The 27,433-nt window shown below is 46.0% G+C and overlaps 1 protein-coding gene across 2 annotated transcripts in view; it reads right to left on the bottom strand.

Moving 5' to 3' along the window:
* NELL2 (neural EGFL like 2) overlaps window positions 1–27,433 on the bottom strand; it is a 1,100,394-nt gene that overhangs the window by 321,263 nt on the left and 751,698 nt on the right. For both annotated transcript variants that reach the window (XM_069228823.1, XM_069228824.1), the window contains exon 13: window positions 4,957–5,082. In XM_069228823.1, the coding sequence (XP_069084924.1) occupies window positions 4,957–5,082 (126 nt within the window). The remainder of the gene's footprint in view (window positions 1–4,956; window positions 5,083–27,433) is intronic.

Raw genomic sequence — 27,433 nt, 5'->3', positions numbered from 1 at the left:
CTGATGAGCTGCTGAAAGGGTGCCCTCACCTATCGGGAGGGCCACAGATATGCTCGGCTCCCCGAGCCGAGAGTTCGGGCGGTGGGGGAAGGGTGGGGTGCATTGCACCCCTTCCTCCATCACCGCGCGGCACCTGATTGGTGGTGCTGGCCGCACAGCCCGGAAGTGCTTGAGTGCTTTCAGTGCAAGCCGGATAATGACACACACAGTGCTTGCCCCGGTTAAAAGGCAGGATTGGGCAGCGAATGCGCCTTTTTAATACCGCTTGCCGCCCGGTTACTGCGCTCCTCAGGATGAGGAGCATTGAACGAACCCTCACCCACCTCCCCACATGACATATACTTGTCCTTGCTACATTTTATTCTCTTCTGCTGTGACCTATTTGATCCTCGTAGTATTTTTTAAAAGTTCCATTATGTTTTGTGATAGTGCTAACATTTTCTCCTTACAGCATCGAAGCATCCAACGCGAGGTATTTTGTCGTATTTTGCCGTTAGGATTGGCGGGGTGAGATTATGGTTGGGGGGATAATTGGATGCCTTTTTTCATTACTTCAGCAGGACGCCAAGGTAATTCGACCCTCCATGGTGTGATTTGTTAGATTGCATGTACTGTTTTATAATTAATTTTCCTTATGTGTAGGTCTTATTTAACAAAACTGAGTCCTGATGATGGTATGATGGACCTCTGACTGCCACCACAGGCCGGAACGTCGACATTACCTTCTCATTTGTCAAGCTGAATTGAAAGTCATGATATTGCTTCAACTGGGACTGAAAACCAGGCAATTATTGAGCAGGACTGTGTCATGAGGAGGGTTAAAACCCTTTCCTGGATCTTCTGTTGGGATTCAATGTTGTAATCTATGGGGGTTATATACAGTGTTGTTGTTTATGAGATGGACGTTCGTTGGATTTGTTGTACATTTTTTTGAACTTCCTGAATCCTACTGAGTAATATATTGGATTTTAACAGTGCAGAGTTGTCTTATTCATTAATTGAAGACTGGATCATATCTACGCATGCTATATCTAAACAATTCCTCTAGGAGCATTTTTAACGGAGACATTGTCTGTACCCAGCTCCTAAGTGAATACCGGGTTGCCCCTAAGTGTGTTCACTTTTAGAAAGTCGGCATTTTCTTGTCTGAAACATTTGGTGCCTGCAGCCTATATCCTGGATTACATGACTAGGTGTAGCTGACAGTTGGTCTTGGTGCATTGCTCCCAGAAAGTTAAACATAGGGGGAAATAGAAGGCAGGATGGGCCATCTCTTACTTGATGAGGGGGAAGAGCTGTCACCTGCCACACTGGTGCATCACAAAGGTTCTGCCCAGCACACTCACAAAAGTGTTTAACACTAGTCATTTGTGTCTCCAACATGCTGAGGACAGGTAGCAAATTCCAAGCACCTTTGGAGGTTAAAACCACTAGAAGTTTCTCCTACTTCAGAGCTGGCACCAAGTATAAATATTGGATCATCAGACCCAACTCTTCAGTACACCACTGGACCTGTGGATACTACAGAAGAAGGACTGCTGTGCTGCGTTGCTGCCAGACGGACTGCTACCCTGCTGCCTTGTTACTCTGCTGCCCTTCTCGCTGAGAAGGAAGACAGGACCCTTCATCCCAGGCTAAAGTGACCCCAAGGGTCAGCTGACTGACCTCATGTTCTGAGTTATTGGGATATATATCAAGCTTCAGAGGCTCCCTGCATCTGCCCAGCTGCCTTGCAACTGGCATTGCCTGAGCCCTTCTGGTCTCTGCTGGAGTGAGCTCCTGATTCCCTAGAGGTGCCTCTAAGGTCCTGGACCATTGGTGTGGTATCAGTGGAGGTCATCCTTAAAGAAACTTTTGATGTTTTTGGATCTTTGTGTCCTCGAATGGACCTGTTTGTGCTAACATCTTGCCACTTGCCAAAGCAAATTTCTGGTGAACCCGATTCTTCACACCACAGCGTCCACCAGTGACACCCAGCATAACTGCACTTCATGCTAGAGAATCGACAGCTAGAGGTATCTACAAACTTGAGACTCCAGCAATGCCCATCCGTAATGCCCGACAGGGTTTTCATGCAACAGTGACGACCATCCGTGATGCCTGGATTGCTCTTTGCGCTATATCGATGGCCATCTGCAATGCTCTCCTTGCGGCTCCCTTCACTGCAAATGGAACTCTTCGTGCTAGAGGTTTGAAGGAAAATCTTTCAGCAGGACAAACCTGGTCCCTATATCTGGCCCATGCTTTATTGTGGTTGGCCTGAACTTGTGACTTTTAACCAGTCTTGCAAGAACAGATAACCACCAGTTGCACTTTGTACTTTTAGGTGCTTACTTACTTGAACTCTTTAAAACTGTACATCTCCAGTTCTATTGATTGGAGTTTTGTCATGTTAGTGTTAAATTATTTAATAAAGTTTACTGTACTTTTCTAAATTGGTGTGGGATTTTTCTTGTGTTGTGTTTTCACTTTATTACTGTTTGAAGTGTAGCATAAATACTTTACAATTCGCTTCTAAGTTAAGCCTGACTGCTTTGGTGCCAAGCTACCAGAGGATGAAGCAGAGGTTAATTTGGGTTTTTATTGGGCTTCACCCTGACAGAGATTGTAGTTGCTGGTAAAGTACACCCCCTCATTCAGTTACCCAATTTCCTACAGGTGGGATATACAAAATAGAGGAGGAGACAAAGGGGGTCATTATGATCCCCGACGGTTCAGCCCGCCATGCCGGCGGCTGGTGAAAAGACCGCCACTGGCATGCCGTGCTGAACCGCCATATAAAGAATACAGGGAGGGCTGCCGTAGGCAGCCCTCCTCCACCGCCAGGCTGCCTCAGACAGGCAGTCTGCTGGTGGAGGGACTCATTATCTGACAGGGCAGCGCTGCTGCCCCCTGGATAAAGATCCCTACTGCCACCAGCCTTTCCAGGCTGGCGGAAGAGGTGCCCTGGGGCCCCCCGGCATTGGTAGTGAAGGGGCCCCTCTGCAGAGCCCCATCAGGCAGGTCACTGGCAGGTGACTGGTCATAGGCAGCCTGACGGTGGAGGGTCTCATTATCCGACAGGGCAGCGCTGCTGCCCCTTGGATAATGATCCCTACTGCCACCAGCCTTTCCAGGCTGGTGGAAGAGGAGCTCTGGGGCCCCCTGGGGGCCCCTGCAGTGCCCATGCACTTGGCATGGGCAGTGAAGGGGCCCCTCTGCAGTGCCCCATCGCGCAGGTCACTGCCCTATTTACAGGCGGTGATCTCCGCGACGGGTGCAGCTGCACCCGTCTCACGCACAGAGGCACTGACGGCAGCTCCATGTGGAGCCGCCAGCAAGGTCCCGGCAATGCATTCTGCTGGGCCGGTGGGCGGAAACAAGGTTCCCGCCCGCCGACTCAGCAGAATGTTCTTTTTGTGGCCGGCAGGGTCCCAGGGAGTCTGTCAGGCAGTTAAATGACCGCCAGCATGAACACGGCGGTTAACACCGCCGTCTTCATAATGAGGGCCAAAATCTCAGCTAATTCAAGAATCATGTTAGTGACCCTCATGTTTTTCATTTGCAATTTATTGAAGTTGTCAGGAGAATGCCACATGCATTTGCAACTGCTTTTGTATTCCTAAGGCTATTTTATGTTGCGTGAGAAATATTTGTGGTGGTGATTCTATGATACCCATTGTGCAGGAACAAAGTAACTTACAATGCAATGTAGAGTGAGTGTTTTCTCACTTTCATGAGTGGTGCACCTATTAAAAATTAGGAAATACTACACATTAGGGACATAAATTTCCTAGAGAGGCCCAATAACTGTCAGACGCAAAGGATGTGGAGGATGTTTAATGTGAGCCCCACCCTTTGGAATGGATATTGGAAGTAACACATAGCATAACAAATTGGGGGAATCAAGTGTGAGAACACACACAGGCCTTCCTCCTTAAAAGCAGGATAAGTGTGCCCTGGTGGCAACAAAGACAACACATCTTGCACTAACTATGCAGACCCCTCGTGCACTCTGGCCTCTGAAGGGCAATAGTCCTCCTTGAAAATGAGTGTATACCAGTTGACTACATCAACCTTCATGTTTCCTTGGGGTGCCCGCTCAGAAACATGTAGTGGCTGATTAACCGCTCCTCTTATTTTCCACTGTGCTTTCTGCAGCACCAACTGACCATGTCTGCATGCCCTGCAGTTTCAAATTTGTACTGAGGGCAATAGACTACTCGAGAGGCTGCACACTGGCATACACCGAGCCTGTGAACCCACATGAAGGTCCAGTTTCAAGGATATTCTTTTGTTGGGGGTTTACATTGGCTAGAAACAGAAGGGAAAATAACTAACATAAGTAAACCACAGCAGGACATTGCCTGAAAAGTCTCTATCTGCTATATTACATCTTCTTCACCACAATTGCACTGAAGGAACAGGATGATAGGAAAGAAGAATGCATATTATAGACAAAGGCTTTAACGTATGTTTCCACGGACCTGGGGACTCTGTAGCAGTGAAGAAACTTACATTTTGGTGAGGTGAGCATCTGAACTTTTATGCTTGAATGGGGTTATCTAAAAAAGCGATAATGCTACATTTCAGTGGGGAGGATAAAATGTGTGCCCTCCTTAAGAGATGAGATAGCTAATCATTTGAAGGGAAGGCACTGTGAACAAAACAGAAGCAGGCTCCTGCATTGAGATGTGAACAATTTATGAAGTGGAGCTCACCAAGCTCTAAGAGGCAATAACACATTGGGACACTAAAAGGGAAAGGATATCATAAAATCATTATGCCATAGACACAACCATTTTATGTAGAATTATTTGCTGTAATTTGTGTGATTCTGAACAACCAGGAGAAATTCTGTGGATGACTAGACCAGCTTATTAATTGCCAAGTACTAAATGATAAAATGTTAATGCCACTTTGATGTTTGTATGTTCAGAAGTTAATATGCTGTATAATCAAAGACATAGTTCTTACCTGTGCACGAATAATCATCAATTCGGATGAAGCCTGTTTTGCAAATGCACATAAATGCTCCCGGTGTATTTACACACATGGTGTTTTCACGACAATAATGGCGCCCTTCAGCACATTCATCAATATCTGTAAGAAAGTGGCATGGTCATTGTTATTGTAAATACGTTTTTCCCAGTGGTCACAATGTATAATAACAGTGAAAAAGTGATGGCTAACATATAGGTAAATACAATGGAACACAAAAGGAGATTGTGCTGTGTGTACACTGATTCAAAACAGTTAAAACGAATAACACTTTTAGTTAGATCCCATCCAACACCTTTTGGTGTGTTTCTGAAAGCAGGCTCTTGGCTTTTGATATTGTTTGTGTATCTCATGACCATTCTGCTTCAGAAGGCCCATCATTTACTCTTCTTATTGCTGTTACCTTCTGAATCATTTTATTCATCATGGAGAAAGGCACAACATAAACAGGGTCTTTATCCAGCAAAGTGGTAATTGAAAGTGTGTCTTAAACATACATTCCCTGTCAAAATAAGTATGAATTTCTGACAGTTAAATAGCACCAACTGCCTGAACCAACATAACTAGAGTTAGCATTTTGAGAGGGTTATGAGTCCTTGGGATCACTTTTGACACTGTGATGTACGCTAAGCTTTTTATTTTATTTATTTATTTATACAAATTTGCATAAACCAACAATAACAGCCCCAGGAGCTATGAATACAGCACAAGGAGTCCATAAGTGTGCATACAGTAACGTCAGGGATGACCAAGAGCAGAGTCCGATGAAACAAGGATCCCAGCGAGGCCCGAGCCATAAATTCAAGTACCATCCCATATACGTGACAATAGCAGCGACATAAAGCACACCCCCAGGGGAAAATCTGAATGCAGGAGCTCTCAGATTATAAACTTAACAACAACCACAACAGTAGAAGGATGGAGGCGGCAGAGCAGACTAACGTAGCAGGATTGTCCACCAAACAACATTCTCCACACTTACGGGAGCGATACCCAATCCAAACAGTCATATGCATGGCCACGCGTGCGCTGCTGAGGCTCTCTCAATTTAGCCAGAGGACTCCAAAAAGGAGCGGAAAGGCGCCCAAATGTCTCTAGGGCGAGAGCCCGCCGGGGCCAGCTCCCAAAAGATTGACAGCTGCTCCTGACAGAATGCGGCATCACGCAGCCAATCAGACCTCCGCGTAGCCCTACTACGCCCCCAGCAGATCACCACTCTTCTCTTCGCCAGCAAGAGCAGCATACCCACGAGGCGTCTCCACTCCGATGGCACCCCATCCAGCAGGCCCAGCAACACCACCACAGGGGAGAAAGGCAGATTCAAGCCAGTCATTCCAGCTATCGCATGCATCACCTCTCCCCAAAAGGCGCGCACCTCTCCACAATTCCATGCGAAATGCAGAAAATCAGCATACGGAGCATGGCAACGTTCACAGCGCACATCGCCACGCAGCCCCATAGCACATAGACCGCGGGGGTTTAAAATAAGCGGTGTAAGAATTTAAAGTGTATGAGCCGCAATCTATAGTTGGGCGACAGTGTTCTCATGTGTGCGCAGCAGCTTCTCCACATAGCCTCAGTAATATCCTCCCCAGCATCTCTCTCCCATTTAGCCCTAGCAGCCTCCACCACCACCTTCCACTGCTCCTGCATGCACCTGTACAATTTAGTAATAAGCTTACGCGAGGACTGCGCGCGCCATAGCAACTCAAACGCCTGACAAGTTTGAGGCATAGTCGGGAGGCCAGTGAATCACACCCGGAGCATCGCGTATACCCGCAACAAATATAACCTATGCAGCACATTATCAGCCCCATCACTTAGTGCCTCCTCCGGTGACCGCAAACCGTCGTTCACAAACGAGTGAGACAACCTGAAAGCAGTAGGAAAATCCCGCAGTCGTGCGTCGCAGGACATCCTCTCATCTGCAACATCCAGCACCGGCATCGCGGGCGCAAAGGGCTCACACCTGTCCGACCGACACATCAGAGCAGCCCAAGCCCCAGAAGTGCACGCAACGGTGGCCACTCCCCTGGGTCGAGTCCGGGACAAACACCCAAGCACCCTCAGGAGCCGGTCCAGCCACACCGCATCACTCTCAGCTGCAAGATGAGGTAGATACCGCACAGGGCGGATCCAAAAGTACGCAAAGTGAGCCTGAGCACAGTAATAGTACAGCTCCAAATCAGGGACGGCAAGCCCTCCCAACTCGAACGGCAGCGTCAGCTTCTCCCACGCGATCCTGGGCTGCCCGCCTCCCCACACCAGCCGCACCAAAGCCGACCTAAGCCTCCGTAGGAAGCTCACAGGCAGCACCAGCGGAAGGTTAACAAAAAGATACAAAAATTTTGGTAATACAACCATCTTGGCAATGCGCCCAATAATCGAAAGCGGCAGGGAGTGCTACACCTCCAGCCTGTCCTTCAGGCCACCAGCTTACCATAATTAGCAAGCCAAAGGGTCTCGACATCACAGGTTAGCCATACACCCAGGTAGGGGACTGGGCCCTCCGGCCATTCAACAGGATAACGTGACGGGAAACGCGCAGTACTACTAGTGAGAGGGAGCACCACCGACTTAGACCAATTCATCACTATGCTGGAGAAGGTACCAAAGCGCACAACCTCAGTGAGCAGAATATCCAGATTCCCACCCGGCTCCCGCAAATACAGCGCAATATCATCCGAGTACATTGAGTCCAAGATCGGACGCTGCCTAAACTGCAGGCCTCTATGATTGTGATGCTGCCGCAAATAGGCCGCCAGCGGTTCCATCGCGATGGTGAAAAGGAGCGGGGACAGAGGGCATTCCTGACGAGTCCCCCGGGCCACCGGGAAGGATATGCATCCGTTCAAGCTAAGCCTCGCAACTGGATCCATATACAGTAAGCGGATCAGCCTTATAAAGCGCGCACTCATGCCAACCCTGCCTAGCAGCGCAAACAGATAGGGCCAGGTCAGGGAATCAAACGCCTTTGTCGCATCTAAAAACACTGCAGCAGCCTCATCATCCGCCGTGAGGCTACCCAACACCACGAAGAACGTGCGCAAATTGTGCGTCGTCGATCGCCCGGCACAAAGCCAGACTGGTCCGGGAGCACCAGACGCAACATCAAAGGCTGCAACCGGAGCGCTATTAACTTGGCCAAGATTTTATTGTCAATATTGATCATGGAGAGCGGGCGGTACGAATCGCAGCTGCAAGGATCCTTGCCTGGTTTAAGCATCGTGACGATCTACGGCTCCCGCAAGTAGCGGGGAGAGAGCCCGCTTCCAATGCCTCAGCATAGTCCTCCAACAGGTAGGGAGCCAGAATATTGGAGTACTCCTTATAAAAGGCAGGAGTCAAACCATCTAGTCCCGGAGACTTGTCACCAAGCAGTCCACTAATGACTGCCTTGACCTCCTCCACCGAGAAGGGCTCGTCAAAGTAAGCTCTATGCGTGTCATCGAACCAGAGCAAGTTAATCGCGGAAAAGTAAGCCTGCGCCATTTCAAGATTCAGCTCGGCAGGGGTCAAATATAGGTCCTCAAAATATCTTGTAAAGACCTGCATAACACCCACAGTTCCAGCCACCTGCTCGCCCCCCCTGCCCGTCTATTTCAGTGACGTACCCACTTGCTCAGGGCTTGCGCAGCATGTTCGTCAGTGTACGAACTGCCCTGTGTCCCTCTCCATAACGCCGAGCCCTGGAATATTTCCACAGGAAACAGACCTTGCGGTTGGAGGCTTCTTCATATCGGGAGACTGCATCCCGCAAAGTCTTCACTGTCTCACCAGCCCAGTCCGTCACCAATTTCGCCTCCAACTCCACTATCTGAGAATCCAACTCAGCTAACTCAGCTAACTCACGACGCAAAGCACGAAGCACGCCGTGCTGCTTAGAGAGGCACACCCCTTGAATAACCACCTTGAGGGCCTCCCAGAGCGTTCCGACCAAACCCACTGACCCGTGATTCTCAGCAATGAAATGCAAGATGGCTTCCCGGATCTCCTCACGGAACACCACATCCCGAAGAGCTCCCTGCATCAAATGGCAAGCAAACGCGGCCCCCGGAGTCCCACGGATCGACAGCTACAGTTTAACTGGGGAATGGTCCGAGAGGGTCCGGGCCAGATGCTCTACCGATTGCGTCCACATCTCCGCATCCCTAGTTCCCAGCCATCGGTCTAAGCGAGACCAGCTATTATGAACATAGTTGACACACGTACCCTCCCTCCAATCACCATGCTTAGCTCTCCATAGATCAACCAAAGCGCCATCGTTCATTACAGTGTACAGTTACACTACAAAGCAGCAGCAGCAGCAGAATGTCGAGGCCTAGTCGAACTCTCCCGATCCCTCTCCGGATCCAAAACCACATTGAAATCTCCCCCCAAATCACAGCCCCACTCCCCAACGATTCAACCAAGTGCTACACCTCACAAAATAATCCAGGGTCATCCACATTAGGGTCGTAAACTGACACGAGCCGACAGGGCATGTCCAGAAATGTCCCACCCAACAGCACGTATCACCCATTCGGATCCACTATCACACAATGTGTGCGCCATTGCAGCCCCTTGTGCAGCAAGATTGCCACTCCTCTAGCGTACCTTGAAAACACCGCTCCATGACACTCTCCAATCCACCCCGCCCCCAGCCGTTTCAGCGTGTGCACTTCCAAATGAGTTTCCTGAAGCAGACACACATCGATATGATGACGCTGAATGTAAGCAGACATGAGTCGCACCTTAAGCTGATCATTCAGGCCACGCACATTCCAGGTAAGGCAACTAACCGCCGTCATTGACTCCAACCTCATCACAACAGCACTTCCATTCGTCCCGCCACCGAGCCTCCACCGCCTCCTGCCAGCCCCATCCAGCACAAATAGACAGTAGTAAAAAGTCTAAACATCACAGGAACAACAAATCAGAACCCAAACCCACCCCCACCCACGCATACCCTCCAAACGGGTCAAATCAGAGATCCCCCATCCCCCAACAGAGGAGATCTGAACCCCACAGCATAGTAAAGGGACTCATCCAGGGGTCTTAAGCCTAGCCATCCAGCCCATCCACAAAGCAGACAGGCTAGAAAGGACAATGGGCTAGAAAGAAAGCAGGTATACTGATACAGCAGCACTGTAATAGGAAATCAAAGGCACCACAACAGCAGCACTCAACAGGATTCAGGGCCAACCATCAACGCAACTTGAAGGCAGTCAATCAGTGTCACTTGCAACTCAGTGTTTCTGTACACCACCGGACGACGGTCGCGAGCCAGTGGCAGCACAGCATCGCGGTCGCGATAATTCAAGAGGCGAAAAATAACGGGTCGCGGCGGAGTCCCAGGAGGAGGCCTAGGGCCCAGAGACCTATGAGCCCTCTCCACCACCAGCATTTGAGAAAGCTCACCTGGAAACAGATCAGCGAGCATTTTCTCCACAAAGTCTTCCATCCTGCCCATGTCCGTAGACTCAGGAAGGCCAATAAACCAAACATTATTACGCCGGGACCGCGCCTCCAAATCTTCATTCTTGTTCCTTATGACCTCCAGCACTCGCTCCATCTGCAGCAAGCGCTCTCTCTCCCCGTGGCGCTGATCCTCCATCTCCGAGGTGTGCGACTCTAGCTGCTCAAAGCGAGCATCATGCTCATCTACCCGTGCCCTGATACGGTCCATCTGCTCCGTCAAATGGTCCAACTTGGTGTCTATACGGGCCAAGCTATTCTTAGGATCCATAAACATGGATTTAACAGAGACTTCAGAGGGCTCATTGTCCATCTGCACCGCACCAGACTGTGGCGCGGAGGTGCTCCCCTTCCGTTTGCCGCCATCGAAGGAAAGCTTGGCCTGTCACTGCTCTGCCTTGCCCATTGCGTCTTCCGTGTTAATCTCAGCCTTAGACGCTCCACCAGGCGCCCAAAGGCTGGGGGCCCCACAGCGAATAGAAGACCAAACGACGGCTCTCAAAGGGATATCCAGCCACTGGTCGAAGTGCACCAGCTGACAACAGCACTCCTCCAGAGGTAAGTGCTCGACAGCAGCAACACCAACAGTCGTTGCTCTAGATGCGCAGGAGGTGAGCAGAATTCTCCCCCAGCCCTCCGCTAGTGCCAAAAAAGTCCTCCGCTGCCTCCAACAAAACGACAATGGACAGCAGCGGTTCAAAATGCCTACTGCCTCCTACGGGCCCAAAAAGGTTCCCCCCGGCCCGACACGGCTGGCGACAATCGACTTCAGACTCCCCCAGCAGGAGCACACCGCCGGAAGGCCAAGGGCAAATGCACCCTTCCACAAGGCCAAGACTATGCCCCCAGCAGCACAGGAGGGCCCCCCGGCCTTCAGCTCACGGGGGCTCCCTCACCGCAATGGCACCACCGCCCGGAGGGCCCCCGCCGGCCACCCCCAAGCCGGCCCAGCACCACCGTCGGGCCCGCCACCTCCAGGGCGGGAAGACCTCACCCCCGCAGCGCACGCCTCCAGGCAGCCGTGCCGCGAAGCAGCCACGCGTCACAAGGTCCAGGCCCCGGCCCCGGCCTACAGCGTCATAGCGGGCCGCGGCCCGACGAGACTGCCAAAGGCCCCCCAAGCAGCGCCTTCTCTCACCTCGCCCCAACAGGGACGCAGGGGGCCCCCTCCTCAGCTCCCTCAGCAGCCCGCGGCGGCCCGCCCAAGCCAAACGCGCCTCCCTCCTGCAGGCTAGGCACCGGTCGAGACCGCCACTTCTCCACCAGCCCACAAGATGGCAAGCCGTCAGATTCACAAACCGGGAGAAGCCCGGTCCAGCCAGAAAGTCCTCTGGCCGGGGGGAGCGCCTCTAACGCTGCTCCATCAGGGGAAATAAAAAATAATAGCCCTAAGTCCGGCAGAGCCTCACGCTGTGACGCCCATCTTGCCGGCAGGCTAGCTCTGCCCATGATGTACTCTAAGCTTAGTGTATCTTTTATTAATCTTCTAATATACTAGTTATCTTATTATCCTGCTACCCTATGTTATGAATTTGCAATGTGGTTTTATCATATGCAAATCATATACTACTATATGGTGTCCAAAAAACAGTTAATCAAATAAACTTGAAAACATCCTGAAATAAGAAAAGTATGGATCGGGAAAAATACTACTTTGAGTCTGTGGTCAGCATCAGGCTATAACTGCAAATTTTGTGAAACAGAAACTGAGTATTCTAATAATTCAACTATAGCACATTTTGTTTGCTTTCTCTAAATGACTTCAGATTAGAATGCAATAAATTCAATTTAATATTTACTAAAAGAATTAGACCAGATTTCCACCCAATATATTTTACTTAACATTTAAATTGGAGATCCGAGATATGGAGAATCAGGTGGATCATATCATGTTAAAATGTAGCAAATCTACAGATAATACTTTGAAAGTGTGTCTTACTAGTAGTTGAAAGATAAGAAATAAGAGACCGCCTAATTTCATCCTTGAGATGTTCTCAGCAGGTAAATTGATAGTAATGACAATCAAGGACACATGAGTTAAAAAGTGAATAGTCACCTGTGGTAGAGACTGGAAAACATGATTAAGATACAACATTTTGAATTACAACCCTCACTGTGGAAATGTATACAAATCTGATACCATAAGAGAATATAATATTATCCATAACGCAGTAAATATTGATTGAATCAAGTAACATTGATGGTCAGCTCGAAAACACCGTTTATATGATTGTGATTTTTTCTAAACAGAACACTGGATAGAAAATATTTAATTGAAGGTTACAGTTGATGATACATTAATATTCAAGCACATTGAAAAGTACCCATGGGAAATTGGTAATATGTACACCACTTTACATCACAAAACTTCATAACCTCTCCCAGAGCAACAATTTGCACTTCAAACTATCAGTCCTATGAAGATTGAATAAAGATGTACCCAAGAACATAAGGGTAGCCTCAATTGCAGCATTTAGAGCATAAATACCTGTTGACAGGTCACATAAAGTTATGTTTTCAATATATGCAACGCAGGTAAAAGATATTCACAGCAGTGATTTGCAGAATTATAACATGAATATTAATTGCTGGAATCTAAAGTACCTAACCAGATTTGGCCTTTGAGAACCATCAACACCTGCCTATGAGCTATAGCCTCTTTTTTTGCATTTAGTTAATTGGCATCTACACTCATTGCTATAAAGCGGTTAACACATACTTTTCCATTAATCTGCATAACATTCTTTTTTTGACTAAGGTATCATTTCTTCTCAAGTATTTATCTGAGAATTAATTAATTTTAGAGAAACAAAATGACCGAAATACTTAGGTTGTAACGATATTACATTTGCATGAGAAAGAGGACATTAAACTCCATTGTATATATAGCGAAGTAATATATCACTAACTAGTTTATGCTGGCACTGCTGAGAGCTTTGTGCACTGTTGAGCAGTTGTGAAGCATGTGGAGAATCTCGCACAACCACACACAGAGCATATCATTGCCATTAAACTGAAGTGAACTGCAGTGGTGGAGTTAGTTAGTTTATGTAATCCCTCTCTGGTGGGGTAGTTCAATCCAGCAACAAAATTATCTGCCCTCCAAGCAAGGTAGTACATTTTATATAAATGTGCCATTGAAATAATAAAAGAAGCATACATGTGGCAAATACTAGGAATTCTTCCCTATGAAATATATCTGTAGATTCAATAAGAAATGTTTTTAGTAACTACAAATTGTACATTCAAGTGTCATCCCAGTTAGGGATGTACACACATAGGTCTCTGGAAGAGATTGAATTTTGGTGTAACTAACAAACAAGTCTTTGGACTGCCCATCTGTTTCCAGACTAAATATTATCTTGCTTAATTTGAATTTTGGAGGTGAATGTGTTAGCAACATTGGGCATAACAACAAAGCTGTGCCCTCCGGCCGAAGGATATAATGCGTGTGCTAACTCTAGTAATGTTAAGGGCCTTGCAATGAACATCACAGCAAGTGCATTACAAGTGGTTGAATCTGATACAGCATCTAGATTTCATGAGGTTCTCAGAGCATATTCAATGGAAACTACATGGCACAATTGAGAGGCCACTCTGAATGCATGTTATAGGCATTAGAAGACACAATAATCTTATTCACTGAATAAAATATGCCTCAATGTAAACATGATGTTTTTAGTGCAAATGAAGCAGAAGGAGGCTGGATCTCCAAGCATTGAAATTGACCTGCATAATATGAGTATCACATGGATTCTCTTAGGACCTTTCTAACATTAAACCTAAGGCTGGGAAAAGTACATTGCAAGGGAATGTCCCTTCAGTGAGTTCCTGTAGCCTTAGTAAAATAGCACTATAAATGTGCCAGGACCCTATAATCCGGTATAATTAAAATGTGAAAGCTGATTCAGTTTAAGTTTTATCAAGTAATTTGCTTCTTCCATTGTATTCATTTGGAGGTTTTATTAAGCCCTGTTTTAGTTTGGCTAATTTTCCAAGAAGCATGCATTGCTTAAATTACATCCCATACACTATCCAGTGATTTCAAGGAAGAAATTGAACAGATATCACCATGATGAGTGAAATCATGACACTGGTGATTATCTGCACATTAGTGTATATGCAGTGGTTACTCAAATCATGAATCTGATTTCTGCACAAACAATTGTAGTCACAGAAATAACATAATTGGCATTCAGCTGCTCAGAATCCTTTAGGAATGTTTGTACAAAACGTGACCATGAGGACTAATGAAATAAACCAAGTCCCTAGGTCTTGCTTGTGGTAATCATGTCTCTAATAATAAATTGCCAAATACCTTTAGTATCTGACTGCACATGACGATTTTTCTGATGATCTCTCATGTTCTTCTATGGGTGATTGCACTCACGTTGCTGCTGATGCTTGTGTGGATGCTTTTCCCGAAGACTGTAAACATTTGCCCCTAATCTGCTTAAGCCATATTTATACTTTTTGACGCAAAACTGCGCTAACGCAGTTTTGCGTCAAAAAATGTAACGCCGGCTAACCCCATTCCAACGCGCCAGCCGGACGTCATATATGGAATGACGCTAGCCGGCGCTGCTGCCTGGTGAGCGTAAAAAAAATTTACATGAACTGGGCAGCGCTGGCGTAGGGAATAATGGGGGTTGTGCGTCAAGAAAATGGTGCAAGTCAGGTTAGAGTAAAAAATGTTGACGATAACCTGACTCGTGTCATTTTATGACGCACAACCACCATGGAAATGACTCCTGTCTTAGCAAAGACAGGAGTCATGCCCCACTGCCCAATGGCCATGCCCAGGGGACTTCTGTCCCCTGGGCATGGCCATTGGGCACAGTGGCATGTAGGGGGGCCCAAGTTAGGCCCCCATATGCCACTTAAAAATAAAAAAATATATATTTACCTCTACTTACCTGTACTTACCTGAGATGGGTCCCTCCATCCATGGGTGTCCTCCAGGGGTGGGCGAGGGTGGCAGGGGGTGTCCCTGGGGGCATGGGAGGTCACCTCTGGGCTCCTTCCGAGCCCACAGATCCCTTAACGCCTGCCCTGAGCAGGCGTTAAAAAATGACGCAAATGCGGCTGCACGTCATTTTTTAAGGCCAGCCCCCTCCCGTGCGTCATTTTTGCACGGGAGTTTAAATAAGGCACAAAGGCCTTAGAGTCATTTTTAGCGTGGAAACGCCTACCCTGCATCTCATTAATGCAAGGTAGGTGTCCACGCTAAAGAATTACGCAAACTCCAAGAATTTTGACGCTAGACGGGTCTAGCGTCAAAGTATAAATATGGAGTTAGCTTTGCGTAAAAAAAAAGACGCAAATCCGGCGCAAACAGAGTATAAATATGCCCCCTAGTGTCTGTTATGAGAATGCTGACTGCACATATGTGGTTAATACTCACCGCATCTGCACCAGTGTCCTTCTTTTATAAAACCTACTATTATTTTTGTTTTATTCACAATTGTTCTACCTAATGACCAGTGCTAATTGTTGAGTTAGGTTAAAATCTCCAAAAGAAAATCAAGAGTCTTAACTTTTAAGCTTTTAGCAGAAAGGATGTTTTGGAACAGAACTCGAGAAATACAGGAGGCTCCTTAACCTAGGAATCACATTAAAACAGTTGATATTTAATTGATAGGATATTCATCCACTCTGATCAGGAAAAGGCTAAGGAGATATACTATTTGTAGGAGTGCCACAATATTTTCAATATAACAGTTAAGCTTGTGACCTCATGAGCTGTTATCCTAACATTACTCATATCAACATCATTAGGTTTTGAAACAGACCGTGGTGGGTGGCCTGTCATGTCAGCAGAGGCTATGGTGTCCGCTACCCTGGTGGATGATCACCCATATAGTGCCACACTGAAAATTCTCAAGCTGGTGCCATGTTTGAAGCACAGCAATTTGCTTTTCTTTTCTGAAAACAAACCCCGTATGTGGGTGTTTGTTTTCAGAATACAAAATAGAAATGACCCAGACTAGAGAAACCTCCCCTTTATAGTGCAGGGCAATCATCATTTTGACCTGAAGGCCCATTGGCAGATGGCCTATCATGTTAAAGGATTGTACTGGTATAGCGAGCTTAGACTGCACAGTGTTATGTAAAGTTTGAATTTATTGTACAGATATTAGCATCCATTACAACTTAAAACCAAGAACAACCAAATAGTGCAAATGCAAAAAGACACCTACTTCTTAAGACATACACAAATAGACTCCCATGCTACCAATAGAACACAATAGAACACAATACTGATATCAAACATTACAATCACAGTAAAACACTCACTTGCATTAAATACTATACAAAAACTAAATTTATCAGCTGAAAAAAAGTATACAATAACGTCAAAATTATAACATTCCAATAAGAGCATGAGATCCAAACTACTGAATATGAATTGCATGTAATTGTTACTAAAATAACTTTAAGGATCCATAAAATACTCCCTACATGCCATACACTCTCCCCATGAGCAAAATACATATTCAATTTCTAGTGCTTAGGCATGGAGCGGAAGACTGCATAAGTCCTTAAAGTGCTTATGTGCTTGGGTTAGTCCATCACAGAATAGCAGCCATCAGTATAATAAGAACCATTAAAAAATCCTCAAAACTCAACAACTGTGCAAAATTGGTTCAAGCCCGAAAGAGCAAGAACGGAGAATAGTTTTCATACACCATTAATCCCTGCTCGCAGTGCCCTTAGCAAACTTGACCTGAGCAGCATTGATACATTTGGTCAACAAGTATTTATCTGAGAATTAATTAATTTTAGAGAAACAAAATGACCGAAATACTTAGGTTGTAACGATATTACATTTGCATGAGAAAGAGGACATTAAACTCCATTGTATATATAGCGAAGTAATATATCACTAACTAGTTTATGCTGGCACTGCTGAGAGCTTTGTGCACTGTTGAGCAGTTGTGAAGCATGTGGAGAATCTCGCACAACCACACACAGAGCATATCATTGCCATTAAACTGAAGTGAACTGCAGTGGTGGAGTTAGTTAGTTTATGTAATCCCTCTCTGGTGGGGTAGTTCAATCCAGCAACAAAATTATCTGCCCTCCAAGCAAGGTAGTACATTTTATATAAATGTGCCATTGAAATAATAAAAGAAGCATACATGTGGCAAATACTAGGAATTCTTCCCTATGAAATATATCTGTAGATTCAATAAGAAATGTTTTTAGTAACTACAAATTGTACATTCAAGTGTCATCCCAGTTAGGGATGTACACACATAGGTCTCTGGAAGAGATTGAATTTTGGTGTAACTAACAAACAAGTCTTTGGACTGCCCATCTGTTTCCAGACTAAATATTATCTTGCTTAATTTGAATTTTGGAGGTGAATGTGTTAGCAACATTGGGCATAACAACAAAGCTGTGCCCTCCGGCCGAAGGATATAATGCGTGTGCTAACTCTAGTAATGTTAAGGGCCTTGCAATGAACATCACAGCAAGTGCATTACAAGTGGTTGAATCTGATACAGCATCTAGATTTCATGAGGTTCTCAGAGCATATTCAATGGAAACTACATGGCACAATTGAGAGGCCACTCTGAATGCATGTTATAGGCATTAGAAGACACAATAATCTTATTCACTGAATAAAATATGCCTCAATGTAAACATGATGTTTTTAGTGCAAATGAAGCAGAAGGAGGCTGGATCTCCAAGCATTGAAATTGACCTGCATAATATGAGTATCACATGGATTCTCTTAGGACCTTTCTAACATTAAACCTAAGGCTGGGAAAAGTACATTGCAAGGGAATGTCCCTTCAGTGAGTTCCTGTAGCCTTAGTAAAATAGCACTATAAATGTGCCAGGACCCTATAATCCGGTATAATTAAAATGTGAAAGCTGATTCAGTTTAAGTTTTATCAAGTAATTTGCTTCTTCCATTGTATTCATTTGGAGGTTTTATTAAGCCCTGTTTTAGTTTGGCTAATTTTCCAAGAAGCATGCATTGCTTAAATTACATCCCATACACTATCCAGTGATTTCAAGGAAGAAATTGAACAGATATCACCATGATGAGTGAAATCATGACACTGGTGATTATCTGCACATTAGTGTATATGCAGTGGTTACTCAAATCATGAATCTGATTTCTGCACAAACAATTGTAGTCACAGAAATAACATAATTGGCATTCAGCTGCTCAGAATCCTTTAGGAATGTTTGTACAAAACGTGACCATGAGGACTAATGAAATAAACCAAGTCCCTAGGTCTTGCTTGTGGTAATCATGTCTCTAATAATAAATTGCCAAATACCTTTAGTATCTGACTGCACATGACGATTTTTCTGATGATCTCTCATGCTCTTCTATGGATGATTGCACTCACGTTGCTGCTGATGCTTGTGTGGATGCTTTTCCCGAAGACTGTAAACATTTGCCCCTAATCTGCTTAAGCCATATTTATACTTTTTGACGCAAAACTGCGCTAACGCAGTTTTGCGTCAAAAAATGTAACGCCGGCTAACCCCATTCCAACGCGCCAGCCGGACGTCATATATGGAATGACGCTAGCCGGCGCTGCTGCCTGGTGAGCGTAAAAAAAAATTACATGAACTGGGCAGCGCTGGCGTAGGGAATAATGGGGGTTGTGCGTCAAAAAATGGTGCAAGTCAGGTTAGAGTAAAAAATGTTGACGATAACCTGACTCGTGTCATTTTATGACGCACAACCACCATGGAAATGACTCCTGTCTTAGCAAAGACAGGAGTCATGCCCCACTGCCCAATGGCCATGCCCAGGGGACTTCTGTCCCCTGGGCATGGCCATTGGGCACAGTGGCATGTAGGGGGGCCCAAGTTAGGCCCCCATATGCCACTTAAAAATAAAAAAATATATATTTACCTCTACTTACCTGTACTTACCTGAGATGGGTCCCTCCATCCATGGGTGTCCTCCAGGGGTGGGCGAGGGTGGCAGGGGGTGTCCCTGGGGGCATGGGAGGGCACCTCTGGGCTCCTTCCGAGCCCACAGATCCCTTAACGCCTGCCCTGAGCAGGCGTTAAAAAATGACGCAAATGCGGCTGCACGTCATTTTTTAAGGCCAGCCCCCTCCCGTGCGTCATTTTTGCACGGGAGTTTAAATAAGGCACAAAGGCCTTAGAGTCATTTTTAGCGTGGAAACGCCTACCCTGCATCTCATTAATGCAAGGTAGGTGTCCACGCTAAAGAATTACGCAAACTCCAAGAATTTTGACGCTAGACGGGTCTAGCGTCAAAGTATAAATATGGAGTTAGCTTTGCGTAAAAAAAAAGACGCAAATCCGGCGCAAACAGAGTATAAATATGCCCCCTAGTGTCTGTTATGAGAATGCTGACTGCACATATGTGGTTAATACTCACCGCATCTGCACCAGTGTCCTTCTTTTATAAAACCTACTATTATTTTTGTTTTATTCACAATTGTTCTACCTAATGACCAGTGCTAATTGTTGAGTTAGGTTAAAATCTCCAAAAGAAAATCAAGAGTCTTAACTTTTAAGCTTTTAGCAGAAAGGATGTTTTGGAACAGAACTCGAGAAATACAGGAGGCTCCTTAACCTAGGAATCACATTAAAACAGTTGATATTTAATTGATAGGATATTCATCCACTCTGATCAGGAAAAGGCTAAGGAGATATACTATTTGTAGGAGTGCCACAATATTTTCAATATAACAGTTAAGCTTGTGACCTCATGAGCTGTTATCCTAACATTACTCATAACAACATCATTAGGTTTTGAAACAGACCGTGGTGGGTGGCCTGTCATGTCAGCAGAGGCTATGGTGTCCGCTACCCTGGTGGATGATCACCCATATAGTGCCACACTGAAAATTCTCAAGCTGGTGCCATGTTTGAAGCACAGCAATTTGCTTTTCTTTTCTGAAAACAAACCCCGTATGTGGGTGTTTGTTTTCAGAATACAAAATAGAAATGACCCAGACTAGAGAAACCTCCCCTTTATAGTGCAGGGCAATCATCATTTTGACCTGAAGGCCCATTGGCAGATGGCCTATCATGTTAAAGGATTGTACTGGTATAGCGAGCTTAGACTGCACAGTGTTATGTAAAGTTTGAATTTATTGTACAGATATTAGCATCCATTACAACTTAAAACCAAGAACAACCAAATAGTGCAAATGCAAAAAGACACCTACTTCTTAAGACATACACAAATAGACTCCCATGCTACCAATGGAACACAATAGAACACAATACTGATATCAAACATTACAATCACAGTAAAACACTCACTTGCATTAAATACTATACAAAAACTAAATTTATCAGCTGAAAAAAAGTATACAATAACGTCAAAATTGTAACATTCCAATAAGAGCATGAGATCCAAACTACTGAATATGAATTGCATGTAATTGTTACTAAAATAACTTTAAGGATCCATAAAATACTCCCTACATGCCATACACTCTCCCCATGAGCAAAATACATATTCAATTTCTAGTGCTTAGGCATGGAGCGGAAGACTGCATAAGTCCTTAAAGTGCTTATGTGCTTGGGTTAGTCCATCACAGAATAGCAGCCATCAGTATAATAAGAACCATTAAAAAATCCTCAAAACTCAACAACTGTGCAAAATTGGTTCAAGCCCGAAAGAGCAAGAACGGAGAATAGTTTTCATACACCATTAATCCCTGCTCGCAGTGCCCTTAGCAAACTTGACCTGAGCAGCATTGATACATTTGGTCAACAAAACATTCAACATCATATTGTCTGCATCCAAGAGCGTAATGATGGCCTGTCGGCAGAAGCGGGCACCCAATTCATTCCACTTGTTCCGCAGCAAAGATCTATGCTCCTTCCACAAAGCCGGACACAGACACCACATGTTCAAAAGATTCTTCCCAGCTAACAAAACCCCTACACATTACACCCTCCCCAGGATTGAGCAGCCAAGTAGGTATATGTTTCAAGAAAGCCCAATCACCCATGCTTAGCACCATGAATTTCTCTTTCATACGAATGCCATAATAGCAGGAGAAATAACCAGATGGGATGGCGAGCCGGAATGTATTGATTACCAACCAGGCATGTTTACATTTAGCAAGGAGAGCCCAACCCGAGTGGAAGGACCAATGCTGAACACTCTTTTTATACCAAATTTAAAAGGTGACTGTGATAGATTATTAGCCCAAAGGTCCTCAACTCTCAATAATCATTTACAATCAGTCACAATATGGGAGTGTGACTCTTTTGCCTCAATCGCGCTAATTTCGAGCCACAAAACTGACTCCAAACTATCTACTTTTTCCTCTGCAGCTTCTGACAAAGTTTCAAGAAGGCACCCACGCCTACTGCCCACTGATCTAAAGGGCCAAATTCCAGCCAAACCTGCACAGGGGATGAGGACTGTGGCAAATGAAAAGCCCTCTTATATATCTTGCTAACCAACCTATTTAGCAAACACGTACCTCTGCCCAACATGCCTTCCTGACCATAGATCAATGAGGATATAATCTTTGCTCTCATGACTTCCAATAGTAGGAACAAATTTGGCCCCTTAAGAGTTTTAAATAATTTTGAAAGAGACACCTGCAGACCTACAGCTTTGACTTCAAACTCCTTTCTCTGCCTAACAAAACTACCCCTGGCATCAAAAGCACCCCTAAATATTTATAACAATGGTCTGAAATACGTTTGTTGCTCTTATAATACCAGTTGCTTCCCAAGAGCCTTTTCCTACCAAAAGAAACTACTTTTGTTGTGATCAGATTGACTTCCAAATAGTTCAAAACTGTGTAAAGTGCACCCGGGTATAGCTGAACATTGCCAGATCATCAGCATAAAGCAGGTGACTAAGTCGATAACCATCAATCTTGGGGGGATGATAATTAACAACGTCAAGAGCAGATGAAAAGTCCGAAATAAACAAATTAAAAAGCAAGGGAGCAGGCATGCATCCCTGCTTCACACCACGAAAAGTGGGAATTTTCCTGGAGAGGGAACGTCCATCTCTAAGTTTAAAGTGGACCCAGGTTTCGGTATGCAACTCTATTAAAGCCCGCAGGAGCACAGATGGAATTCCCTAATTTTGTAATTTGACCCACAAGGAACCCCTGGGGACCCAATTGAAAGCTGCCTTAAAGTCCACAAAACAGCAGTGCATCACAGAACCTGATAAAATTGCCTTGTCCATCAGAATGGATAGAGCCAATAAATTGGTGGATGTGCAGAATGCAGCAGAAAACTCCATTTGACATATTGGATTTAAACCTTCCGACCCCACCTAGCATCATAAATCTTCTAACAGATAGCTGACATAGGCCCTCATTCTGACCTTGGCGGGCGGCGGAGGCCGCCCGCCAAAGTCCCGCCGTCAGGTTACCGTTCCGCGGTCGAAAGACCGCGGCGGTAATTCTGACTTTCCCGCTGGGCTGGCGGGCGGTCGCCTTCAGACCGCCAGCCAGCCCAGCGGGAAAGAGGCTTCCACGATGAAGCCGGCTCGGAATCGAGCCGGCGGAGTGGAAGCTGTGCGACGGGTGCAGTTGCACCCGTCGCGTATTTCACTGTCTGCGCAGCAGACAGTGAAATACATTTAGGGGCCCTCTTACGGGGGCCCCTGCAATGCCCATGCCAGTGGCATGGGCACTGCAGGGGCCCCCAGGGGCCCCGCGACCCCCCCTACCGCCATCCGGATCTCGGCGGTCCGACCGCCGGGATCTGGATGGCGGTAGTGGGGGTCGGAATCCCCGCGGCGGTGCAGCAAGCTGCGCCGCCGCGGAGGATTCAATGGGGCCGCGGTACACTGGCGAGACCCCGCCAGTGGTGCCGGTCCGACCGCGGCTTTACCGCCGCGGTCGGAATCCCCATTGGAGCACCGCCGGCCTGTCGGCGGTGCTCCCGCGGTCCTCCGCCCTGGCGGTCAAAGACCGCCAGGGTCAGAATGAGGGCCATAATACTTAGCCTTGCTATCAAGCAGTGCTATCAGCCTATAATTGTCTGAGTATGACCTTGAGCCACTTTTATGTAATGGGTGAATTATAGCACAACGCTAAGACTCGGGAATTCTTGAAGACATGGCACAATAGTCAAAGAGGTTCACAAGATGGTCTGCCCAAAAGGTTGTGTCCTTTTTGAACAGCACCTGGGGAAGTCCGTTGGGACCCAGAGCTCCATCCCGTTTTGCCTTGGAGATAATGCGACAAAGACAATGCAAAGAAAAACTCATGACTTCTGATTGAGGGTATGGGGGCCCCAATGGCTGAAGCTGGAATTTAATCAATGCTACTGTGGAGGTCTGCACCCCCACTCCTGGCTGGTTTTCTTCAGGCATGGATGCAGAAATATGTCTGGAGAAAAAGGAAGCCCATTCATCCTCTGAAATGTAAACAGTACCAAAGCCCTCCTTGATTGTTTATTAATAAGGGACCAACATTTTCTTGAATTTGAGTCCTTGCTGCTGCTTCGAAGCTTTGCCCAAAAAAGATCTGAGACTCTCTTATTTTCTTCATAAATGGCCTTCCTGTAGTCTTTCTGCAATTCCTTAAACTTGATCAGTAAGGCCTTTAAGAGAGGGCTCTTCCTAATTGCCCTAGCAGCTTTCTTATGGGCTTTCTTTAACACCTGAGTCACCCTTGAAATAACAAACTGCATAGTTGAAATAGAGTTATTTACAGGTTTGTGAAATGTTGACCATAAGAAGGAGACAAAATTTGCTCATAACTTAATTGGAGACACACTGCCTGCCACTACAGGGTCTAGGTAGTTGACACAATCAGCCATTACTGTGCCACTAGTGGAGAAACTCCATTTTATGCACTTTAAAGTCTTAATGTATATGCCACCACCCACAGCCCCAGCCACGGCATGGTGATGGAGGCTAGATTTTATAACTACTGTTAGGGGATGATGATCACTCTCCCACTCCCACTTTTATACTGCAAATTTCCAAAAACTCTGGCAACGGACAGCTTGCCTCCGCCCATGTTTCCTGCACAGCAATTATTTCAAAACAATTTAAAAATGACAATAAGTCCACAGATTCAATCTTCTGAGCGTCCCCACTAATATTCTAAGAACATAATGTCAGGGATTTGTACTTTGGCATAGGACACACCTCCAACAGAGATCATTCGGACTAATGATGCAGTAGAGCTGAAGTCAGCCAATTCCAATTAGCCCCCTCTGGTTTCCAACATCTGTCCTTCCTATACCACTATGTGTAAGCGAGCTACCCTGAGCACCTTTCAAAATTAAAAATGGCTTCAACTCAAAGGGGGCCTTTGGATTTGATGGTTCAGACAACAATACAAGGTAGCCAGGATTCTTAATGGGAGTGATTGTAATACCCCAGGAATGACGTATCTTCTCTAGCAAAAAGTGACAATGTAGACCAATGTCACCAGACTGCTTCCCCTGCCTGTATGCTCTTTTGGGAAAGAAACTCGGAGGAAACAACATTGCGAGATCCAATACCACTCAACTCCGGAATAGCTTTGACTAGACTTAAAAAATGTTCCCGCTATTCAAGATGTCATAGGCGCCTCTCGAGCAATATTGTGGTTTAAAAAGTAATTTGGCAGTTTTGCACTCAGATAGAGAAGTTGGAAAACGGGATGGTGGCTTTAGATGGAGCTGGCCCACCAGCCTAAAGGCATCCCTAGGATCCTTTGGCCTTACCTCCAAATGAAAAGCAAAAGATATAGGGGCACATTACAACATTGGCAGTGAGTGCTGCCTACCGCCCTGGCGACGGCCGCCAAAAGACCATCGCCGTGGATTTCCGCCACAAGAAGGGCAGAAATCCGTCTGTGGCCATACTGGTGGATGGTGTTAAGGTGGCGCTGCTACCACCAGCAGCACCACAACAGTAGACAGCCGCCAGTCATATTATGTCAAATAATACGGCCTGGTGGTGTTCTGCTGGCGGGTGCTGCTACCGCGCCCTGTCCCGTCCCCTGCCAGAAGACCCCCTGGATGCAGGTAATTCGGGTTTAAGACAGGGGAGGGTGGTGTTCTGTGTTTGTGTGGGGGTGTGTGCATGGATGTGTGAGTGTGTGCGTGAATGCGTATGTGTGTGTAGTGTGTTTTGCGTGTGTGTGCATGTGTGAGAATGCGTGTATGAATGGAAATGTGAATGCATGTCTGTGTGTCAGTATGAATGTGTGTACGGATGCATGCATGTATGAATGCGTGCATGCCTGTGTGAGTGAGTGTGTGAATGCACGCAGTGTGCCTACAAGTGTGTGTGTATGGGGGGAATGGAAGGGGGAAGCATTGATGGAGGGGGGGCATCTGGGGAGTGTTAAGGGGGGTTGGTGGGCCTCCTACCAGTAACAGTGAAGGAATTCCCTGTCACTGGTAGGTCCTACCGCCATGGTTTTCATGGTGTTACAAACACCACGAAAACCATGGTGGTAGGCAGGGTTAAAATGCCACCGGTGGTACAGTAGCCGCCGCCAGGTTGGAGATTGTTATCTCCAGCCCACCGGCTGCTACCGCCGTGGCAGTCGGTGTGGTATATTGGTGGGTTGGCTTCAGCCAACCCGCCAATGTCATAATGTGGCGGTATGTACAGTCACATTTACACCAACCACCGGGGTCATAATGACCCCCATAGTATCTTGATGACTTAAAACTGATGGGGGAGCTGGCTGCTTTGAATTTTAAGAGGCATCCTAAAAAAGCTATCAACTCTCGGTCCCGCTATATCACAACTAGCTGTTTCGTAAGCCGTGGTATGGTTTGTTGACGTTACTATGATATCAAAAAGGCCGCTCCCTCCCCCAGGACTTGTAGTAGTGGATGGAGTCAAGCCATCAACTTTGCTTTTTTTAAGGTGGTCCATTACTTCTTCAGATATGGCTCCATCCCCATTAATATGGACACTGGTCGGTAAAGTTTGTGCAGACTCACTTGATGGTGACAAACCACCCTGTTTAACCATAGATGGACCGGTTGGCAAAGTCAAGTTTGTCGCCTCCTGGGGCTGTCATAACTCATGTTGAGTCAGTTGTTGACATTTATTTACATTTCCAGCCAAGAAGAGACTCTGCCTATTGTTCCGCTGCTTTCGGAGCCTTTTCTTTTCCCTTGTGCTTAGTGTATGATGCACGCCAGTATCTACCTCTAATAAGGATGATTTTGATGAACCTGCTTGTGGAACACAGTGAGAATGGGGAGATCAAACTATTTCCATGAATTCAACTCCAGGTTGGCAACCCTTTCAACAATCTGAGCTGGCCAAAGTACCTTGCTTGAGGACTCCGATGGCTTCATGCTAGCTCGGTTTAATGTTTGTTAAGCTCTTTACAAAGAAGGAAGTCATCATACAATGTTTTACTTTAGATTTTTTTCTGTGCCAAATCTGGGTGGGGCCCCAAATTCAACAAAGTAATAGAAGACACTGAGCAGGATGAAAACCTCTCTATTTCAGATAAGACTGAGCTTAAAAAGTTAGGAAGGGATGAAAGGCTTTCGGAGAACAACAGCAAGTTGCTTGGACTAAATTGGTGCTTGCTTGTGCTCTGATAATTAACTGATTTAAATGATCCAATTTATGATCAATCCCCAACACATAAGTGGCTAATGTATTCAACAAATCCAGCTTCTCAGAGTAATTATTCCAGGCCAAAACAGTAGATTGTAAGGTTTGCAAAAACTGAGACCAAACTGGGCCACAGGGTTCGGCCATAACATTGGGCACAGGCTTAGGTTGAGTATCTAAGCACCCCACAGATTCTGTCCAGAAACAAGATAAATACAAGAGTGACTGGTAGTTGAGCTCTCTCTCATTGAACTATGTTTGAGAGTTACCCCTGACGGCCACACTTTGTGATCTCATGGGAAGCATGGTTAAAATGCTGCCAGTTGGACTGCGAGTCCGTCATGCAGTCGACGGACTGATCAATGGTCCATACTGTTGTTCTGCTGGCAAACTTGACTATCAAGATCCTGCACATTCTGCTGAGCGTACTAATGGGGAAGAGACCCCATCCAAGGCATCAAAAGA

This window comes from Pleurodeles waltl, chromosome 4_1 (genome assembly GCF_031143425.1).
Source record: "Pleurodeles waltl isolate 20211129_DDA chromosome 4_1, aPleWal1.hap1.20221129, whole genome shotgun sequence".
NCBI lineage: Eukaryota > Metazoa > Chordata > Amphibia > Caudata > Salamandridae > Pleurodeles > Pleurodeles waltl.
The sequence above is the reverse complement of the archived record's forward strand: the minus strand, read 5'-3'. Positions and strand labels throughout refer to the sequence as shown.